Raw genomic sequence first — 22,598 nt, 5'->3', positions numbered from 1 at the left:
CGTTTCTGGGAATATTCTGCACCACTTAACAATATAAATGCTAAAATTATAAATTTTACATAGTAACCATGATTGTAATTCTGGCTGTGTATTTTGTTCAATTGTCAATATGTAGACCAGAATTGATGATGATGTCAATAACGATAAAATACTATACATAATAAAATGTAAATAACATTCTCCCATCGTGAGAGGCAATGTTGTAATCCCCTGGTCGGTGAGGCAGCTGCAGAGATTCATGAGTGTTTTAATAGTCGGAATTGAATATTTATGTTCTCTCAATTTCTTGTCACACTTTGATGTAGTGACATGAGTTTTAGTATTTTTTAGTGAGACCTGATGCACTTTAATTCGAGTGTAAAGTGGTGTCCATGGCTAAGACAGGTATGTATGGCATCTGTGGCACTGCATTGTTGTTTCAGAGGTCACACGTGGAAGGGAAAATGCCAGGCATTGCCCAACACTGGCTTGCAGGGGGCGGCACAGTGGCAACTCTGAATTGCCCAGACACTGAAGGAGAGTGAATGTATGTCTCTATATGTCCCTCTGATCGACAGGCTCATCTTTTAAAATTGTAGCTGGGGAAACAAATTCACCTTATTTCTATATCTGAATGAACCCGCTCGGTGTAAATACAGGACTAATTGCCATTTGACACAATGAAAATACGAAATTGTAGTTCTCGTTTGAGAAAGACCAAGAAAAGAGCCTACCAATATCAATTCAATGAGCTTTAATTGTTTCCATTTCAAAGACAAGCTGTTAAGAAATTGCCCTTAACAATTGTGAGCTTGAACTGATTCTTACTGTATTTTTGTACCCTCAGTTCTTGTTAATATTTCGTGTGGCGCATGTACACGGTTAGGATACATTCACAAGCGCAGATAAGTGGCTGTAGAAGGCAGCGTCCTTCGCGTTTAACGTGTTTGACTTGCTCTCCCATCCCCCACACAAGCCGCCCGAGTTCGTTCCGGTTTGTAACACAGTTATCATTGGCCATTGCAGGAAGTGAGGGAAGACGGTGTAGGGGGCGCTGTTGAGTCACGCAGCCTGGTTCCCTGCGGTACAGTCTACCGAGAGAGGGGGGTGAAGGGGGAAAAAACCGACAGGGTAGGTCGCTCTTTGTTTCTAACAAGAGGAAATTCGAAGACGTTGAAACCGGCGAGACTTTAAACACCAATTTTCCCCACCTGTGTAAGTCAAGTGTTTTTGATTAATTGGGTAAAGGGAGCCGGGTTCGTGTTGTCCACGGGGATTGGTACGGTTTACGTCCGTGTTGGTCGGGTATGTTATATTCAAGAAAAAAGCCAGACTCTATCGTGCTACAGTCGCGGCGCGCCTGTGAGCAATGAATGAAAACTGCTTTTGGAAATGTGTTTAGAGCGGACCACGGAGCCAGCAGTACGGGAGGCGCATTGGATCAATCCGCTTCGGGGATATGGATACCTCTTACCGTGATATAAGTTGACGCATTTGGACAAACAACTCGCAAAACAATTTTACTGTTGTACCTAAGTGGCCTTAGAGAGCATGGCCGGCTAGGCTAACTCGAGCCCGCTAGCATGCTAAGTGCCGTCAACCGACAGTTTATGTTTTGTTTTCAATACTGCTTCTTTCCAAGACTCAAATGTAGACTTGTTCTGTTCTTTGTAGCATAAACAAAGCATGCGTATAAATTTATTACCTAGGTTTTTTATCTGTTTCGTTGAAGTACGTAACAAAAAGTGGTGGCTAAAACTGAGCTTAGTCTGCGACCGACTTAATATTGCCTTGACAATGAAGTCAGGCAAGGCCCGGCTAACGTTAGCAAATAAAAACTTGATGACAATAACACGCCGACCGTTTGTTTGCTAATGTGAACGTTGAATGAAGCAGATTGAGAAATTGTAACATGTACATGTTTACAGCTTGAGACTCGTTCGAGCCAGCCAGAGGTGTATCCATTGCGACTCAAAGGCTTCCCGTGATATTAACTTTTTGAAAACTCGCTGGACCATAAAGTGAGGTTTTATTGATAACGTCAAGAGCGGCACCCCGACATGGTGTATGTGTGTGTAACTGAAGTATCAAAGTGGATATATGTCGTCATTTGAAGTTCTTTGTAGTAATAAAATACCTCTAACGAAATTTCCCCTCAAGTGACCTTTAAATTACAGTAGCCATTGGTTCCAATATAAAAAAGCCAATCCGTCTTTTAAACAATAGCGATGGAAAATTGAAATTAGTAACTTTACTAATTACTGAATACGTGATCATGCGACTGCTGCTTGGTGCAACTTTACAGGTTAATGGCTATTGACTCAGTTCAGTTCGTCTAACCTCCTAGCATAATTGGTGCGACATGAAACATTTGTTTTGACGGTTTAATAAAATGACACTGTTTTTGTACAGATTTGCTAACCATCGGTGTTCATTTATAAATGAGCTTTTATGCTTATGATGAGACATTCTACTTGTGCGGTGTGAATAAGATCTTTCAGAAGATATGTAAAAACATACACACTAGTTGTATAAATAAATAAATATCTTAAAGGCTAATCCACCATCCAGTGTTTTTGTTATTCAATTATTCTATTTTTTTTTTTAAATAAAAAAAAGTGAAATATAATATACAGGTGGAATGTACATTGATGATCCCAGGTCCATGTACTAATTTCCACAAACATATATTTGATGTAGCAGAGGTCACAAGAGGCCTCTGGAGTGTTCCTGCCCTTAACCCAACTGCCTCATAAGAGATGGATTGGAGGATGTGCCTATCTGACACATTTACTTGTCTTACTTTTCCTCTAAGCTCTCAAAAATCACTGAATTGCTCACTTCCTTATTAACAAAAGCCATTCTGACCTTTTAAAAAGAAATTGAAGTCTTGGAAACATTATTGTTGGTTTGCATATGCTTTCTCCAACAGTCCCTCTTAATACTTACCAGTATCAGGGAAAGCAGTGAGTGTTTCTTTTTGGGACTTGATAGTAAGAAGAACTCGCAAGTTGATGTTTTGCATAGGACTTTGGAGTATGTTCTAAACCTTAGGGTTCTTACACTTTGTAGATTTGCTGTTAACTTTTCCACAGAAATATGAAGTAATTATCCATATAAAGAAATGTATTTTCAGATCATGGGCATGTAATGCTGCACACCAGAGATTGGTATAGGTTGTGTTTTACAAGGGTTCATTCTCCAAATTGTCTAAGGGTTGCCTTAAACCTGAAGAGTGGACTGTATTGTTTATTAAAAGTACATCGTCATGTGAGTGATTGAGAGAATATATAGATGCTGATATAGGCTACTTATGTCAAAATACAAATTACAGACAGCTCCTGATTCATGTTCTGTTTTAACAGGGGTCCATTTCTGTGCCACAAAACCCCAGTTTCCCTGGAGATATGTCCACCCCGGAGCCTCCAATTGGAGGTACACCTCGGCCTGGACCATCTCCAGGTCCAGGGCCATCGCCAGGTGGCATGATGGGCCCGAGCCCTGGTCCATCCCCTGGTTCAGCCCATAGTATGATGGGACCCAGCCCAGGACCTCCTGGTTCTGGACACCCTCACCCTGCACAAGGACCTTCAGTATATCCTCAGGACAACATGCACCAGCTGCATAAAGTAATAAGAGATCCCTTTCCCTATTGTTGTCTTTGCTTTCTCATTCTGAAAATAATTGTGGCATTGCACATACTATAATTAATTTATACAGTGCAAATATGCTTGAATTTGAGTGGTTTGATTGAAGGGCTTGCAGGGTTGAAATAAGTACTGCTAAGGCATATTAAGAGCCTTATACCTTTTAAGTCAATTAAAAAAAGAGATTTTGAGACTTCATAAGATTTTTTTCCACCATTGATTATTTTGTGTTTATACAGCCCATGGAAGCCATGCATGAAAAGGGAATGCCTGATGACCCTCGTTACAGCCAGATGAAGGGCATGGGTATGAGGCCGGGAGGACACAGTGGAATGGGACCTCCTCCAAGCCCCATGGACCAACATTCCCAAGGTAACACAAGCCCCAATAACATAAATGTGTCCCTTTGTTTGAATGTCACTTAAGCAACAGAGAACTAAAGAAAGGAGTGAGGACTATACGCATGTAGTGTGGTGGAAAATTTTCTTATGCTGGTTGTAGTCATTGCTTACCACAAGTTTTCTCATTTCAAAATGACATCCGGTAGACCAGTTAAATTACACAATTTTTTTATGGTCTTCATTTTTCAGACACAGGAATAATTGATAGTTATACGATGGGGAAAGACGATTCGAAATTTCCTTGTTTTCATTTGGCAGCATAGGGATTGATAGCTCAAAATCAAATCAATTTACTAAATCGGAAGACACATGGGAGTAGCTACATCAGGCAAATGTTGAATTTGACTTCACAAATATAAAGCAATGTAGTTTTAACAGTAGCTTTGACTTTTGTAATTAAAAAGGTTCTTCTTTTATAATGATGATTTTATCCTAAAAATATAGCCAAATTTAATGTTGAGAAATGTTTACATAACCCAGAAAAAAATCCTATTATAAAAATATTGTCGAGTAACACAAATGATTGCAAGCATGCCATTCCTCTTGTTTTGAAAATAATCAGATTTAGAGTATATGCATGTTACAGATGTTGAGATAGTAATTGCAAATAAGTGCATTTTAAGGTGACTGAATTCAACATTCTTCCTCTCCACAGGTATCATTTTATTCATTCTGCGTTTCAAGGTTCATAATCGGCAATATTTGATTAAAATGACTCAGTGTTATGTGGTATTAATGTCTTGCATCTAGTGCCCTTTGGTAGTGTAAAACAATTGTGCTTTGCCAAACGCATTCGCATTAAGAGTCAAATGTAAAAGCCATCATTTGCTGAAAATCGTTTGAATTCTCTAAACACTTATGCTCTTATGTCTTTTTTGTAAAAGTAAATCAATTAAGCATAGAATTATTTTGTCATCATTAATTAAATTTCACTGTGTACTTTGTCCTCAAGGTTACCCTTCTCCATTGGGAGGCTCAGACCATGCACCTAGCCCTGTCCCAGCTAACGGTCCACCGTCTGGCCCCATGATGCCCAGTGGGCCCACTGGCCCTGTTGCTGGTCCTATGGAGGGTAGTGGGGACCCTAACCAGGGAATGGGTCAACCCACTCGTGGGGGTCCCCAGGGTCCTGGTGGACCAGGTGGTGCAGGAAGTGGACCTGGTGGTACAGCAGGACCAACTCCTTTCAATCAAAATCAGTTGCACCAACTCAGGGCCCAGATTATGGCATATAAGATGCTGGCACGCAGTCAGCCCTTACCAGAACACCTACAAATGGCTGTACAAGGAAAAAGGCCTATGCAAGGGATGCAGCAACAGCCCATGCCCAATATGCCCCCTTCTACTGGACCTGGAGGTGGACCTGGTGCTGGGCCGGGACCAACTCAAGCAAACTACAACAGACCACATGGTGAGTCAAGGAAAGCTGTCGAAAAACATATTTATCAATATTTTTAATGCGCCTCTTGAAATCTAAATTCATAGTTGAACAGTCTATGGTGGCTTAACACATTTTGAAATTCTATCATGCGTTATGTATTAAATTTGTAATTATTCTGAATTATAGTGTTGAATTCAAGAAAGATTTGCTTTCAGGTATGGTGGGTCCAAATATGCCACCTCCTGGTCCTGCAGGGGTTCCTTCAGGTATTCAAAGTCAGCCTACCAATGGGCCCCCCAAATCATGGTCTGAAGGTACATGTTCTCTTTGTACAACTTGTGGCAAGAAGCACTAGTTGTTCATACACAAGTTCTTGACCTTCAATTGATCTCCTCTAGGGCCAATGGTGAATGCTGCTGCCCCTTCCAATCCCCCTCAAAAACTAATTCCACCACAGCCCACTGGGAGACCCTCCCCTGCTCCTCCGTCGGTGCCACCCGCTGCCTCGCCAGTGATGCCCCCTCAGACACAGTCTCCAGGACAGCCTGCCCAACCCCCTCCCATGATGCTCCACCAGAAGCAGAATCGTATAACCCCTATCCAAAAACCTCGTGGGCTGGACCCTGTGGAGATCCTTCAGGAAAGAGAGTACAGGTGAGACATTAGCAAACATAGATGCTATCTGGTCTGGCCTATACCCTGCAATGTGTTTATAGAAATATCCAAAATATCCCAGAAAGATGTAACACTTTTTTTTACCTCCAAAATTGTATACGGGTTAAATTGTGAATACATGATGATCTTGAATATATGAACTCAGTGTGTTGTTTTTTTTCTGTAAAAAGACAAAGAAGAAATATATAGATTAATTCTTTTATTTTAATAGGCTGCAAGCCCGTATTGCTCACCGTATCCAGGAGCTGGAGAACCTGCCTGGTTCACTAGCAGGTGATCTGCGCACCAAGGCCACAATTGAGCTGAAAGCCCTGAGGCTGCTTAACTTCCAGAGACAGGTGTGAAGAAAGATTTTTTTTTTTTGTTTGTTTGTTTTCTTTCAGAAGAGATTCATTCAGCAAAGGACTATATTGACTTTGGCATTTTCGAATCATACACCTTCCATACATCTTCACCACTCACAATCATGTTATGTGGTGTTGGGGATTTTACCCTTTTTAAATAGGTCTCATACTTTTGCTTTGTGTTTCCACAGTTACGTCAGGAGGTGGTTGTTTGTATGCGTAGAGACACTGCTTTGGAAACAGCTCTTAACGCTAAGGCCTATAAGCGCAGTAAACGTCAGTCTCTTCGTGAAGCCCGAATTACTGAGAAGCTTGAAAAACAGCAGAAGATTGAGCAAGAACGTAAACGTCGTCAGAAACACCAGGTACGCTGCATTAAAGGCTAATGCAGGAGAAATGTTAAGAGGGGGATCTTACTGTCATGACAAAAAAGATGATTGATTGTACAATCATAAAATAACTATTGTTTATATGAAGAAATAGAGCTTTTTGGAATAAAATTTGATCTAAAAGTTAACAAATGTGCTCCCAGCTTTATGGATCTTTCTTTTTCCCCACATAGGAATACCTCAACAGCATCTTGCAGCATGCCAAGGATTTCAAGGAATACCATCGCTCCATCGCAGCAAAGATCCAAAAGGCTACCAAGGCTGTTGCCACTTACCATGCCAATACTGAGCGTGAGCAAAAGAAAGAGAATGAACGCATTGAAAAAGAGAGAATGCGGAGGCTAATGGTGAGTCATCATAAAGTCTTAATGGATTTTTTAATTTTTCGCAGTTTTTCCCACTGATGAAAAAAAAATAACGCTATGGGTTGTATGCATATGGAAGTGAGTTCACCAAAGCGTTTAGATAATATTTTTGTTTTTTTATGTCCTCACTCTTGGTCTCCATATTTTTATCTTCCCAGGCTGAGGATGAAGAGGGCTATCGTAAACTTATCGACCAAAAGAAAGACAAGCGTCTTGCCTATCTGTTACAGCAGACAGACGAGTATGTGGCAAACTTAACAGAACTTGTTCGCGCCCACAAAGCTGCACAAGCTCTCAAAGAGAAGAAAAAGAAGAAAAAAAAGAAGGTTTGTTATTCATGGCCAGTTAAGATGCTGTGTTGTTGTTTGAATTGCATTTAAAAAAAAAATTCTCTTCAGAAGCCAGAGACTGGGGAGGGTAGTGCAGCTGCTCTTGGCCCTGATGGAGAGGTGAGAATAGATACAACTAAATGCAAGACACCTTTAACTGACTTAAGCATCATGATTTACAGTCATCATTTGCCATAGTGGTATAATGCTTAGCATACTTAATTTTTGCTCTTTGTGATTTTGTCTCCAAGCTTTTGGATGAAAGCAGTCAGATGAGTGATCTACCAGTAAAGGTCATCCATGTGGACAGTGGGAAGATTTTGACAGGGGTTGATGCACCTAAAGCTGGTCAGCTGGAGGCCTGGCTAGAAGTGAACCCAGGGTCAGTCTAATATGTGTTTTTCTACTAGATCACAGTGTTTTTTACACAGTCAACTACAATATTTCTGATGACAAGAGAATACAGATATGTACATTATGTCTCAGTGCCAGAAACTAATATTCTGGTAATGGCTAAAATTGCTATTATTTGTCACAGACATTTGTTTTAAAATTTCAATTTCTTTAAGAAGTCATTGGTCAAATAGAAATATTAAAAAGCTCAGCTATGTTAAGTGTTTATAAATTATCTTTACAGTTATGAAGTAGCACCACGTTCAGACAGTGAAGACAGTGGTTCAGAAGATGAGGAGGAGGAAGAGGTACAAAGCTGTTAATTAAATAAAAACAAATTTGTTAGATATATATTTTTCTTGATCACCATGTCTGACCTTTTTGTGAGGAGGAGGAAGAGGAGCAGCCTCATCCATCTGCTGCTCAGTCAGAAGAGAAAAAGAAGATCCCTGACCCTGACAGTGAAGACGTATCTGAAGTGGATGTTCGACACATTATTGAGTAAGAAAAACACTTGTCTAAACAAATATATACCTTTAACACCTTTTGCTATGTAGGAATTCAAAGTTGTTGGTACAAGTTGGACATTTTTGTCATTAGATGTAAATTTAATTGCATCTATGTAAATATAGAATAAGTAAAGTGAGGTTAACTTTTTAAAGCACTTTTTTTTTAATCGTATCTTGCTATAATCATAGCTAACTAATTTTTTTCCCCCAACAGACATGCTAAGCAGGATGTAGATGATGAGTATGGTAATGCAGCTTTCAACCGAGGCCTGCAATCGTACTATGCCGTGGCCCATGCTGTCACAGAGAAAGTCGATAAACAGTCCTCGTTGTTGGTCAATGGTCAGCTCAAACAGTACCAGGTGTGAATTTGAGAAATTCATGTTAAGACACCACTTAAAAATTTAAGTGACTTTCTTCCTCTCCTTTGTAGTACAATGATGATAATTATAATTCCTCTCTCTTATTAGATTAAAGGGTTGGAGTGGCTGGTGTCACTTTACAACAACAACCTAAATGGCATCCTTGCAGATGAGATGGGCCTTGGGAAAACTATCCAGACTATTGCCCTCATTACTTACCTCATGGAGTACAAGCGCCTCAATGGACCCTTCCTTATTATTGTACCCCTCTCGTACGTCCACACATATGACTTGAAGTACATGAATGTGTAGCAACATCAACTATTCTGTGAAAGAGCAGTTAAATTCTTCATTTTATTATCAAGGCATAAAGAATACATGTTGAGAAATGTTTCTAAATTAAATCAATTTCTCCCCCCTCTCCAGAACTCTGTCTAACTGGGTGTACGAGTTTGATAAGTGGGCACCATCTGTTGTGAAAGTGTCTTACAAGGTCAGTAGGAACTACTTTGACACTGTTGTGCATTTAATTGTATTCATTGGTCCATTGAATTACTGTATTTCCGCAATATAAGGTGCACTGGATTATAAGGTGCATAGAATAGAAGCTACAGTAGTGGCTGGGGTTGCATCATGCATCCACTAGATGAAGCTGCGCTAAAGGGAATGTCAACCAAACAGGCAGCTAAGTTAGTCAAACTTTATTAATAGAATACAAACCAACATTCTTACAACTCCGTTCTCTCCCAAAAAAAGTTAGTGGATTCACAATACGGTACCGTACGCACCAGTAGCTCTTACTGTTATTCGTGCCGCCTTTGTTAGAAACAATGTATTTTCAACTCCATTTGTCACAGTTCAAAGCTTTTCATAAAATGAAAGCACCAAGAAGGACCTCCTCTAAATTCATTGATGTTCATGTCGCTAGTTAGCGCTGTTGCCTCAATTTGAATAGTGACTGTAGAGACGCTTCTACTTGCTGCTCTCTGTTCAACAACCCACTGTTCATGTTTGTCCTCTAACTGTAGCAATCTCGCTTTATTCCCTCAGAAACTCTGGTCTTTACTTGGCGCGGGTCACCTTGTTGCTTCCTCCACTTCTGCACCATTGATTTGTTAATGTTGAATTCTCTCAATGCTGCTCTATTCGCATGTTCAACTGCGTGACAGATAGCCTTGAGTTTAACCTCTGCGTCGTCAGCGTGTCTCTTGAAAGTGTTCTTTACACACACACACACACTCACACAAATGGAAATGAAAATGAAATGCACGCCTTGCGCCGCAGTCATATATCCCAGCATGCACCGCACCCTACTTCTTCTATGGGAGAAAATGAAGTTGGCGGCTTCTCCTTGTAGTTGCAAGACCTCTTGCGGCTCTATTGATCCATTTATTTGGGACACCGGATTATAAAGCACACTGTTGGTTTTTGAGAAGATTACAGGCTTTTAGGTGTGCCTTATGGTGCGGGAAATACGGTATATTCAATGCACAACGCTATATTACCTATCTCATGTATGGTACTATGCTCAAGATGACATTCCATTCAGTCAGCAGTCATTAATTTATTTTTATTGTTTAATGGACATGATTATGGTTATTTTCAGGGGTCTCCAGCCGCACGTCGTTCATTTGTTCCCATTCTGCGCAGTGGCAAATTCAACGTGCTTCTCACCACTTATGAGTATATAATCAAGGACAAACAAGTGCTAGCAAAGGTACATATCCATCCTCCAGAAAAAAAGGTCCTCAGTTTGTTCGTGTATGTTATTACTTTGATCAATAGTGAGCAATCAAACATGTCATTATTTCTCCCAAAGCTTCGTTGGAAGTACATGATTGTGGATGAGGGTCATCGTATGAAGAACCATCACTGTAAGCTGACCCAGGTCTTGAACACACACTATTTGGCCCCACGGCGACTCCTTCTCACAGGCACTCCCCTGCAGAACAAGCTACCTGAGCTGTGGGCATTACTCAACTTCCTTTTGCCCACCATTTTCAAGAGCTGCAGTACATTTGAACAATGGTTCAATGCTCCCTTTGCAATGACTGGTGAGAAGGTAAGTTTTGGGTAGGAGTGGAATGAGTTTTTCAGTGCTGCTTTAGCTTATATCTGTTATTACCTGTTTCCATTGTACATGCCAGTAAAGCGGCTTTCACCAACTACAAATTTTAATGAATACCATACCATGTCATGGTTTTAAATCCACTGTTGCAAGCAATTTTTGTTTTTTGTTAAACTCACAGAAACTCTCTTTCTTTCCACCACAAGGTCGACCTGAATGAAGAAGAAACAATCCTTATTATCCGCCGTCTACATAAGGTACTCCGACCCTTCTTGCTGCGCAGACTTAAGAAAGAAGTCGAGGCCCAGCTCCCTGAAAAGGTATGGTTCAGTCCACACTGAAAGCCTATGTAATTCAGACTTTAAATTTTCATTCTCCTAAGTACATTAAATATCATTGATGAAACTTAGAGGTTCTGATGGATCTTCTATAATTTTTATTTTCCAGGTGGAATATGTCATCAAGTGTGACATGTCAGCCCTTCAAAGAGTTTTATACAGGCACATGCAGGCTAAGGGAGTCTTGCTTACAGATGGGTCAGAGAAGGACAAGAAGGTTTGCAATGGAAATATGTGTATACTTTCAAGTAGTGGAAATAACATTTTGAAAAATATTTTAAATGTAAAACTTTCAAAATCTCTGAAGAGCTACTTGTTATTTTTCCCGACAGGGTAAAGGTGGCACTAAGACCCTAATGAACACGATCATGCAGCTGAGAAAGATTTGCAACCACCCCTATATGTTTCAGCACATTGAGGTACAATCATACAACCTTAATTGGGCTAATTTAGACATTACTTGAAATTTCAATGGTGTACTCAATCTTTATTTTACCTCTTCTAACAGGAGTCTTTCTCTGAGCATCTTGGCTATTCTGGTGGAATAGTGTCTGGGTATGTTAAGTTTGAAATTCAATGTATCTTATGCATGTTGCTTGACTGTGAGTCTGTTCCCTGTACCAGCTACATCCCTTTCTCCCTCTGTCCAGTCCAGACCTGTACCGTTCCTCTGGCAAGTTTGAGCTACTAGACCGCATCCTACCGAAGTTGAGGGCTACCAACCACAAAGTGCTACTCTTCTGTCAAATGACCTCACTCATGACTATCATGGAAGACTACTTTGCCTACCGTAACTTTAAGTACCTGCGCTTGGATGGTGAGAATTAAGTCTATGAACACTAAGCTTATTGCTGTACAATTAGTCAGTAGAATTGTGAATTGAAATGCTGATCGAACCTTATAGTTCAATCAGTGTCAAAGGCAGGTTCAGCTGTGTATGTTATGCTTTAACCTATCATGCCTTAACATGCAGTTCCCTGGTATTTCGACACACTTTATATGTCGGGCCCGATACAACGTCTGGCCCTTGTAACCCAAAATATCCTCTTTCACCTTCATCTGAACTTTGTCTGTTCTAGTTTAGTTATCAGCTTATGTAACATTCTATAATTATTGTGCTTCAACTCCAAATAAACCACACCATTTCAGTGGCAATTGTCATTCTTAAGGAAACTTAACTTATTAGAATTGCTGTCCTCGTGGAAGCCACGGTTTCAGTTGTCCATTTGCTAGTTAAGGTAGACACAGCACTGCAAAAGTGGGAATATCCATACCTCTAGTTATGGCATAGAGTTATTGTTGAGATGACACAGATGTAGAAACAAACTTAGGTGGCATAAAAAAAATTACAAGGCTAGAGGTTCTCAGTCCTCTCTTAAACCATGATGTTTGAATTGATTAATCACTAACTCCTGAGTCTAAATTGCATTTTGAGCCTCAATTACTGTTTCTTCATGTCAGCCAAGACTGCTCCTTCAAGGGTCGTCTCCCAGCAGTCTTATAAAAGATTAGTATAGGTTATGACTGAAAATATTCATTTTCATTCAAAAATAAATCCATCCATTTTTAGTACTGCAAACTTTGCTCACGAGATAATTGTAAACATGGGTTTGAAAGTAATTGAAACAAGGTAACAGAAAACATTGGACCCTAACGAGGACAGTCGATACTTTTATGTCCAAAACACAGTCTTAAATTAATAGGCGAGTGGCAATTATACCTTCAAGTTATCTTGGATAGAAGTCTTTTTTTACAACTCAAGATTTTGTTGTCTCTTTCAAATCAATTACAAATTAAAAATTGCTAGAAAGCTGTAACCATAGGCTTGAAAGTAGGTTTTTTTTTTTTTGTTTTTTTTTTTGTTTGTTTTCTTTAAAAACTTGCAGCAAAGAGGAATGCAATCTGCTGTGTTTGCTTGTAGTAAAACGTTTGTTTTTACTGGACAATACCAGTTATTTTCTTAAATTAATGTAAATCCGTTATACAGGTATATCTTGCATAAATAGTCTGTCATTGGCAGATTTAATTTGTAAAATTTCATATTTGTACTTTTTAATATCAGTATTTTAAAATGATTCGCTCCCTCTCCCCAGGAACCACTAAGGCAGAGGATCGGGGTATGCTGTTGAAGACTTTCAATGACCCAGCATCTGAGTACTTTGTATTCTTGCTCAGCACCAGAGCTGGAGGCCTGGGTCTCAATCTACAGTCTGCTGACACAGTCATCATCTTTGACAGTGACTGGAATCCACATCAGGTAACCACAAAGATGCTAACAACTGATTATAACACCAGCTATCTTTCCTGTCAATCTCCATCATAAAGGAAACAGAATCAAAGAACTTTCTGAGCCTTTTGCTTAGGAAGCTGTGTTTAGTTTTGAATTTATTACTGATGTGTACATCATCTTACAGGATTTGCAGGCTCAGGACAGAGCACATCGTATAGGTCAGCAGAATGAAGTGCGCGTTCTTCGTCTCTGCACTGTCAACAGTGTGGAAGAGAAGATCCTGGCAGCAGCCAAATACAAACTAAATGTGGACCAAAAGGTCATCCAGGCTGGCATGTTTGACCAGAAGTCTTCAGGCTATGAACGTCGGGCCTTCTTACAGGCCATTCTGGAGCACGAGGAACAGGATGAGGTCGGGGCTCGAGGAGGCTGCTGCACAAGGGGGGTGTGGGTGGGTGTGAGCTGAACCTGTACCCCAACCGCCCACCCACCCACATCTGCCTGTGCGCTGCCCCACCTCTTCATTCTCTTTTTTCTCTTCCCCCAGTCTCTTATTTCCCTCTCTCCTCAGGATTTGTGAGCTTTCATCAATCCAGACTTCTCCTTTTCCCCCTTATGTCTTTCTACCACTACCTCGATGGTTAATATGATACTTTATCTTTTCCATAAAACCCTTTTCAACTCTTTCAACTGTCTCCCCTTTGCAATCTATCTTAAAACATAAGGTTAGATATGCTAACACGTAAAGCAATTAAATGTGCGGAGTGTTTTGCAATCATTTGGACAGTGATCATTTTTATACCTCCTTTAAGATAAAATATCTCAGTTCTTAGATGCCACATTATATTTTTTTTGCTGTTGTTTTTGTTTTTCTCTCATGTCTTCCCATTTGTTTGCAGGAGGAAGATGAAGTGCCCGACGATGAGACTGTGAATCAGATGATTGCCAGAAGTGAAGAGGAGTTTGATCAGTTCATGGTTAATACCAGTTCCATTTTGATCAGAAGACTAAGCCATCATTTCGTCATTTTTATGACTTCATAAAGGCCATTATCTCCTGTTTTTCTTCTAGCGCATGGATCTCGATAGACGCCGCGAGGAAGCCCGCAACCCCAAGAGAAAACCTCGACTAATGGAGGAGGATGATATGCCTGCCTGGATTTTGAAAGATGACGCTGAGGTTGAGAGGTTGACCTGTGAAGAGGAGGAGGAGAAGATGTTTGGCCGAGGATCACGTCAACGTAAGGAGGTGGACTACAGTGACTCGCTCACTGAGAAGCAGTGGCTCAAGGTGTGATATCACTTAAGTTGATCCCAAATCAAGAATGTTGGAGCACTTACTTTCTTGAATGCTCAAGTTTAACTCTATAGCACCAACATGAAACAAGTGTTTGACACATCAGTGATTATTTCTCAACAGGCCATTGAAGAGGGTAATTTAGAGGATATTGAAGAAGAGGTACGTCACAAAAAAACAACCAGAAAGCGCAAGAGGGACCGTGATCATGATGGTGGTCCTGCCACACCCAGCTCCAGCAGCGGGCGGGGACGGGACAAGGATGAGGAGGTGAAAAAAGCAAAGAAGCGTGGTCGCCCCCCTGCTGAAAAGCTGTCTCCGAACCCCCCCTCACTCACAAAGAAGATGAAGAAGATAGTTGATGCTGTGATTAAATATAAGGATGGGTAAGAACACAAATGTTCAGTCAGATAATTCATTTTTGGAACACTTCCTGAAAACATTGCGCCATAGGATCAGCCTAGGTTTTCAATGTTTGCTTCAATTTATTTTGATGAGGAAGTGTAACATAGTATGCAAGTAAAATTTTGCAATACATTGTACCATTAAGTATTCAGTGAGTAAGTTCAATTCAGCGATATGGCATGAAATGAAAAAGTCTTCCACCAATCTCCTGTGCTGCAGCTGGCACATTTGTCTGATTTTCAAAATGAATACACTGAATACATCTTTTTTCTTTATTCTTTAATGATGTACTAATTTTTTAAGATATATTTATAAAGTATTGGAATTGGAGCTGCCAGGCAAGAGGTCTTGAGGAAGACCAAAGATAAGATTTATGGACATAGTGAGAGAGGATATGATAAGGTAGTTGGTGTGAGAGAGGAGGATACAGAGAATAGGGTGAGATGGAGAAAGTTGATTTGCTGTGGCGACCCCTGAAGGGAAAGCGGAAAGAAGAAGAAGATTTATAAAGTATTCAAAACATGTTTCAAAAACCGTGAGCTTGAACGGATCAAAGGTGTTCCAATTAATTTTAATGGAAAAATTTTATATGAGCTAGGTTACAGAATGAATGAATGATCTATACAGGTTGGCGAAACAGAGAGATAAAGATGGAAAGGATGCACAATAGGTCCGGGTGATTAAGGATAGAGAGGGCAATGTATTGACAGATGCTAGAGTGATGGGAAGATGGAAAGAGTACTTTGAAGAGCTGATGAATGTGGCAAATGATAGAGAGGCAAGGGTAGAAGAGGTGACTATTGTAGACCACAAAGTAGCACAAATTAGTAAAAGGGAAGAGAGGAAGGCATTGAAGAGGATGAAGAGTGGAAAAGCAGTTGGTCCTGATGATATACCTGTGGAGGTGTGGAAGTGTCTAGGAGAGGCAGCGGTAGATTTTCTGACTAGATTATTCAACAGGATCTTAGAGAGTGAGAAGATGCCTGAAGAATGGAGACAAAGTGTGACGGTGCCTATTTTTAAGAATAAAGGGGATGTGCAGAATTGCGGCAACTATAGAGGGATAAAATTGATGAGCCATACAATGAAGTTAAGGGAAACAGTTGTGGAAACTAGACTGAGAGCAGAAGTCAGCATTTGTGAACAGCAGAATGGCTTCATGCCTAGGAAGAGTACTACAGATGCAGTATTTGCATTGAGAATGCTAATAGAGAAGTACACAGAAGGCCAGAGGGAGCTGCATTGTGTTTTTGTAGACCTAGAAAATGCATATGACAGGGTGCCAAGAGAGGAGCTCTGGTATTGTATGAGGAAGTCTGGAGTGGCAGAGAAGTACGTTAGACTGGTGCAGGACATGTATGCTAGCTGTGAGACATTGGTACGGTGAGCTGTAGGGGTAACAGAGAAGTTCAAGGTGGAGGTGGGACTCCATCAGGGATCAGCTCTGAGCCCCCTCTTGATAGCAATGGTGATGAACAGGCTGACAGATGAGGTTAGACAGGAATCCCCTTGGACCATGATGTTTGCAGATGATATTGTAATCTGTAGTGAGAATAGACAACAGGTAGAGGAAAATATAGAACGGTGGAGGTATGCTCTGGAAAGGAGAGGAATGAAAGTTAGTCACAGCAAGACAGAATATATGTGTGTGAATGAGAGGAACTCGGGTGGAACGGTGAGGCTACAGGGAGTGGAGATCAAGAAGCTGGAGGATTTCAGGTACTTGGGTTCAACAGTCCAGAGCAACGGAGAGTGTGGAAAACAGGTGAAGAGACAGGTCCAAGCAGGTTGGAATGGGTGGATAAAAGCGTCAGGGGTACTATGTGATAGAAGACTATCGGCCACAATGAAAGGAAAGGTGTACAAGACAGTGGTGAGACCAGCAATGCTGTATGGCCTAGAAACTGTTACAATGACCAAAAGACAGCAGGCAGAACTCGAGGTTGCAGATATGACCCAAAGAGAGGTTCTCTTTGGGAGACCAGGATGGATGGGATCAGGAATGAGTCTATCAGAGGAACAGCACATGTTAGATATTTTGGAAAGAAGGTCAAAGAAGCCAGACTGAGATGGTTTGGTCATGTACAGAGGAGGGATAGAGAATATATTGGTAGACGGATGCTGGAATTGGAGCTGCCAGGCAAGAGGTCTCGAGGAAGACCAAAAAGAAGATTTATGGACGTAATGAGAGAGGATATGGAGGTAGTTGGTGTGAGAGAGGAGGAAATAGAATAGGATTAGCTGGAGGAAGTTGACTCGCTGTGGCAACCCCTGAAGAGAAAAGCCGAAAGAAGGAGAAGAAAGAAGAACATTAAGTAAAACATAGGTAGACCAGACTGTTGTTATGACCTGTGTCCAGCCTTTATCGCTACATTATGCAGCTACACTAATAAATACCATAGGCCACATCTTAGGACATGTTGGTTTCACATAAAAGGTGCAAGAGCTTTAATAGCATAAACAAAGCTACATCAAGCATCTAGTCCATAGTAGAAAGACAGACCACAAGAGAAAAGGAAATGTTCATCAAATCAAGCCATATTAATCACTCTGCTGAGACGCTCCTGATCAAATCAGAACTTATGCTAAAGAATGCAGCAAGATCTGGTGGAATTCATGAACACTTAAGTTTTAAAGCAAAGTGCCTTCATTTAGAGTTATGTTAATCACTGACTTTTTAAAGGAGTTCGAATCAACAGTTGATACACACTGCATCTTTGTGTCTACAGTAATGGACGGCAGCTGAGTGAAGTCTTCATCCAGCTTCCATCTCGCAAAGAGCTGCCAGAGTACTATGAGCTGATTCGCAAACCAGTTGACTTCAGAAAGATCAAGGTAAGACAAAAAAGGTTAATAGACTTCTGTGTAGAATTCTTTGGTGATTTCAGTGTTTTCAGCTTACACTCAATATCTGACCCGTGATCTATTATTTGCTTCCTTATTAATCAGGAAAGGATACGCAGCCATAAGTACCGTAGCCTGAATGACTTAGAGAAGGATGTGATGCTGCTGTGTCAGAATGCCCAAACTTTCAACTTGGAGGGCTCCCTGGTATGTCTAAATCCCTGATCCTCTCTCAAATGTCATTTTGAATTTTACACTAAAGCTGAAAAACTCGCTTTTTAAAGAGCTTTTGACAATGTGAATTCCTACCAGTCATTCAAGAATTGGCTCACTAAAGAGGCATAATTGATGGGTTTCACTGGTGAAGCTTGCTGGCTAATGTTGCCCTCTCCCCTCTGAACCTTCAGATCTATGAAGACTCCATAGTGCTGCAGTCTGTTTTCACTAGCGTGAGACAAAAGATTGAAAAGGAGGATGATAGTGAAGGAGAGGAAAGTGAGGAAGAGGAGGAGGAGGCAGATGAAGGCTCTGAATCTGAATGTAAGTGAAGGAAACCAAAGTTCGTCTTTTCTGAATATCTTAACTGATGATCTCTGCTGTCTTTCAGCTCGTTCAGTCAAGGTAAAGATTAAACTAAGCCGAAAAGAGAAGGGGGAGCGAGGAGGAAAAGGCCAGCGAAGGAGGGGCCGCGGTTCCCGGGCCAAACCTGTGGTTAGTGACGATGACAGCGAAGATGAACAGGAAGAGGTGAGACAAGTTTGCGTGCACTGTAAAAATGGTTTCATATTTATTTGTCAAACTTGTCTATGAGAGAGCTTTCAAAAATCTATCACATGGATTGTATTTAATAGTATAGTACTTTTTTCATGACATTCAGAACATTAATGTCAATTTAATAGGCTGTAATCTTTTATGTGAGCAATTAACAGATTTTGATCATTTAAAACCTCGGCACAAATGTATGGAGGCATATAGGTATCATAATTCAAATTAAAATGCATTAGCAGAATGTTTTTTCATTTTTAGAATGTGGCAGCATATTTTGACTTGAGTCAAACTACAATTTTCTTGTTGAGGTCATACATTTTATCACAAACTTAAAAAGAAAACAAAGCGAACACTGCTTTCTCATTTTCATCTCCCATTGGGCAGAAAGGTATGAAAATTCAATTTTGATTTTCAATCCCAACCGGCACAGGAGAGCGATGTCAGAGGCCGATCTACTTCCTCGTGGCTTTCGTAGAATACAGAACACATCTGTTTGCCTGCTAGCTGATCCCTGATATTTGTTAACATGGCTCTCTCAGACAATCAGAAGTTTGATACCTTTTTCATGTGAAAATGGAAATGTAGTTTGGATTACTTGCTGCTCATTTTAGTTAAGTTTCAAATGTTTGTGGGCGTAATTTGATCATTGGGGTTTTTGTACACTGTTTTGTTTATTATCAAGATTTACTTTGAAACTCAGGAGCATTTCGCCAATGCTATTGTCCATGTATGATTGTCTATTTATCCACTGAATGTGAATCTGCCAGATGACATAATACTTTGGCAGGGCAGGAATACAATTACCATAAGCATGCAGTTTGCGTTTTTAAAGTTGTTGGGGTAATAGAATCAGTGGGTTTCATTTGAAGTTTGAAAATTTAAGCATGCACCTTCTCATGACCAGCAGGGGGCATCTCCGTTTATGTCAAAAGTACAGATAGTGAGAAAATTACTCAGCCTCCTGCTTGATTTTTTTTTTTTTTTAACTCAGCAAAACATTAATGTAATCTAATTACGGTCCAGTGTTCAAGCATCTAAAAAAATTAATCTGAAATTATAATGTTTCATCAAATTTTGTGCTTCAGTAAAAGCACCATAATTGTGTTCTGTCTTTTTCTTGTTGTTTTATAGGAGCGCTCAGCTAGTGGCAGTGAGGAGGACTGAAGTGAACCACTCCTTATTAGACCAATGGCCCACTGCTCTGCTTGACTGGAATTTATATATTTTACTTAGATACAGCAGGGAGACAGCCAGTGGAAAAGGCCTAGTTTTACCTAGATAACTGATTTTTAGTGAGACAATTGTATGCTCATTTAAGTATAACATTAAAAATGAATTTAAGATGAATCATGAACATTATTAATCTTCCACTTGTATATTTAAACCAGTTTTTCCATGACTAGTAGTGTGTCTCTTTCCCCTTTTGCTTTCTCCTATTGGACTAAGATTGACAGCCTGATTTATCGATGGATCATGGGCCATACCGACAGCTCTTCTTGTTTTTTTTTTCCTCCTTGTGGTTTGGAATTTGTCATCTTTTATGTTTGAGATAAATTGTACATGAGCACCAGGAGTCCCTGTGTTCCCAGGACTCCCTTTTTCAATGCATGTCTTATGATCTTGAAAACACACCTGATTATGTATTTGTTATTATCTATGTGTAATTTAAGACTACAAGCGGGAACACCCTACATCCCATCCCAGAGCTTCTTCCTCTTAGGTTGTGTATGTAAAGGGTCGGGGGTGGTACAGGACCATTTCTTTGTGTCAGTGTCACTGGATTCCAAAAAATACAATAAAGGCATCTCTTAATCAATTGTTCTGTGTTTTTGTAGTCTGGCTACATCCATCCATTAAGAGCAGGTTGCTGCTTGAGTTTGGGCAAACTAAGACTCTCCATTACTAGGTTTTAATATTTTCTCCAGCTTCTTAAGAAATCTTCAGTAATGATTGCAGCAAAGGATCTCAAAGGGACATGGATGGATAGGATCAGGAATGTGTTCATCCGATGATCGTGTTTTAAATATTTTGGAGCTTATATTTTGGTATATTTTCCATCATTTTTAATGTTAATTTTGTAAATTAGTTGAATATTTTAAATGTATTGCACACTTAGTAATCAATCATGCCGGTCTGCGCCTGAGCATCAGAAATAAATTGCTCCTAGTTACAGTCTCAAAGAATTCTGCAAGTAATAACTCCACACAAATTTAAAGCAGGTTTATTTATAATCAGCACACATGATTAGCACACATGTTTTTGCTATTAGCTAAATAAGTAACTCAACCCTAGCCTCTGCTTCTGTGTGTCTCTTCAGATGAGAAGTCAGTTGTGAGTTTCCTTAGCAGTTTCCAGTGACCCAGATGTGGCCAATTGGTTGTACTCCCTAGGCCTAAGGCTGCACAATGATGCTGTGCACCTCCGCTTCATAGCAAGAATGGTAATTCCAACGGGGACCTTTCTGTGTTGCATGTTTTGGATGTTTTCCCTGTGTATGTTTAGGGTTTTCCTCTGGGTTTCTGTTTTTCTCCGACAGTCCAAGGTGCGGTAGGTTAATTGGCAGTCCTAAATTGCAAATACCTGTGGATGTAAATGAGAGAATGAATCACTGACTGTCTCTAAATGTGTCTCTATTATCAACTTGCAACTGGTCCAGGGTGAACCCTGCATCTCACCCAATGGCAAGAAATCCTTCAGCACCCCCATAACTCCTCATGAGTGCAGGATAAAGCAGTATGGATAATGAATGAATGAATCCCTGGTACTCTTTATCCACACCAATCTATAGCTCCAAGAGATTACCAACTTCTCTGAATGTTGCCTTGATCTTTGCCCTCAGTGCTTTGTCATTTTGTTCCTTCACCATCTTGGAGATTTGTAGCCAAGCAAAACAAATTAGCCCTATCTCTTTGTAATGACAAAAGAAATTCAGCATTGAGAATGTAGGATCTCAAACTTTTGTAAAAGTATCACTTGAGAGCATATTCATTAATGATTTTACTATGCCAATGATCCTGCAGTTAGGGTTGCAAGGGTGCAGGAGCCTATCCCACCTGTCACTGGACTACTACACCATATTGAAACGTACAACCATTCCCTCTCTCATTCGCACATCTGAGCAATTTCGGGTCTCCAATGAACCTCCTTGGAAAAACTTGGAGGAAACCCAGGCGGAAATTGGGAGAACATAGAGACTCCACACAGAAAAGACCCTCTGCCAGAAACCACCCAGGGACCCACTTGCTATGGGGCCAAAGCGCCTACCATTTTGCCACTGTGTCACCCCTTTGAGAATATAGCCACTACTTATTTTCCCAAACACCCCCCCACCGAGTTTGTTGCCTGACCGAGACACATCCACGTCTCCCTCCACCACACGTGATTTTCTCAGCATGTAGGTTCTGGCACCTGTACAAACATGCATTTATATCTTTGAATCCTCTTTGGGGGATTCTGAAGCTGATTTTTTTTTCTTAAACACTGACCTCAGAAGGATTTTACCAGTAGGACTATTCTTGTGATCTCAGTGTGTTTACACAGTTGTGGTAGTCATTAATGAGTCATTGTCAATTTCTCAGACAAAACTCTGTGTTATTCTAATTCTGCGGCAGACAGAAGTGTTGTATGCATCCTGGATATGTTGCCACTGATGAGTTTCACACCTGAAACTTTTCCTCGAAATCCACAGAATGGAATTGCCACTGCCAAAAAGTAACAAGGATTTCATGATGCCTTTTTTTGTCATTTCCTTTAGTAGCATTCCAAGTTGTTTTTTTTCTTTTTGGCATTAAGCTGATGACAAATCTTTACTGAGGGGTAAATTCTTTCATGTCCTGAGCAGTGGTGCAACCCTCATTTCAGAAATGTAGTCGTAT

At 40.4% G+C, this 22,598-nt stretch overlaps 1 protein-coding gene across 4 annotated transcripts; it reads left to right on the top strand.

Moving 5' to 3' along the window:
- Positions 1–1,077: 1,077 nt before the first annotated feature.
- smarca4a (SWI/SNF related BAF chromatin remodeling complex subunit ATPase 4a) lies at positions 1,078–20,540 on the top strand. 4 transcript variants are annotated; one of them, XM_086170333.1, is made up of 34 exons: positions 1,078–1,194; positions 3,345–3,608; positions 3,866–3,998; positions 4,980–5,438; positions 5,624–5,722; positions 5,807–6,062; positions 6,295–6,421; positions 6,619–6,792; positions 6,990–7,163; positions 7,340–7,507; positions 7,583–7,630; positions 7,762–7,892; positions 8,148–8,211; positions 8,292–8,404; positions 8,627–8,774; positions 8,883–9,046; positions 9,201–9,267; positions 10,381–10,491; positions 10,594–10,836; positions 11,049–11,162; positions 11,290–11,397; positions 11,513–11,599; positions 11,689–11,735; positions 11,831–11,997; positions 13,274–13,437; positions 13,595–13,861; positions 14,310–14,387; positions 14,482–14,700; positions 14,830–15,092; positions 17,841–17,946; positions 18,061–18,162; positions 18,363–18,495; positions 18,563–18,702; positions 19,855–20,538. In XM_086170333.1, the coding sequence occupies exons 2-34, from the start codon at positions 3,387–3,389 to the stop codon at positions 19,885–19,887; spliced, it is 4,929 nt and encodes a 1,642-aa protein (XP_086026459.1). In that variant the 5' UTR covers positions 1,078–1,194; positions 3,345–3,386; the 3' UTR covers positions 19,888–20,538. The 4 variants fall into 4 exon arrangements, with proteins under 4 accessions (XP_086026459.1, XP_086026460.1, XP_086026458.1 ...); XM_086170334.1 differs by having other exon boundaries at positions 1,079–1,194; positions 7,580–7,630; positions 13,595–13,822; positions 19,855–20,540; XM_086170332.1 differs by having other exon boundaries at positions 1,079–1,194; positions 7,580–7,630; positions 8,295–8,404.
- The last annotated feature ends 2,058 nt before the right edge of the window (positions 20,541–22,598 follow it).

Source organism: Fistularia commersonii, chromosome 23, assembly GCF_037954325.1.
Source record: "Fistularia commersonii isolate RoL2024-O1a breed Wild chromosome 23, RoL_Fcom_v1.0, whole genome shotgun sequence".
Classification (NCBI taxonomy): domain Eukaryota; kingdom Metazoa; phylum Chordata; class Actinopteri; order Syngnathiformes; family Fistulariidae; genus Fistularia; species Fistularia commersonii.
Note: the sequence above shows the minus strand (reverse complement) of the source record. Positions and strands in the feature narration are given on the sequence as shown.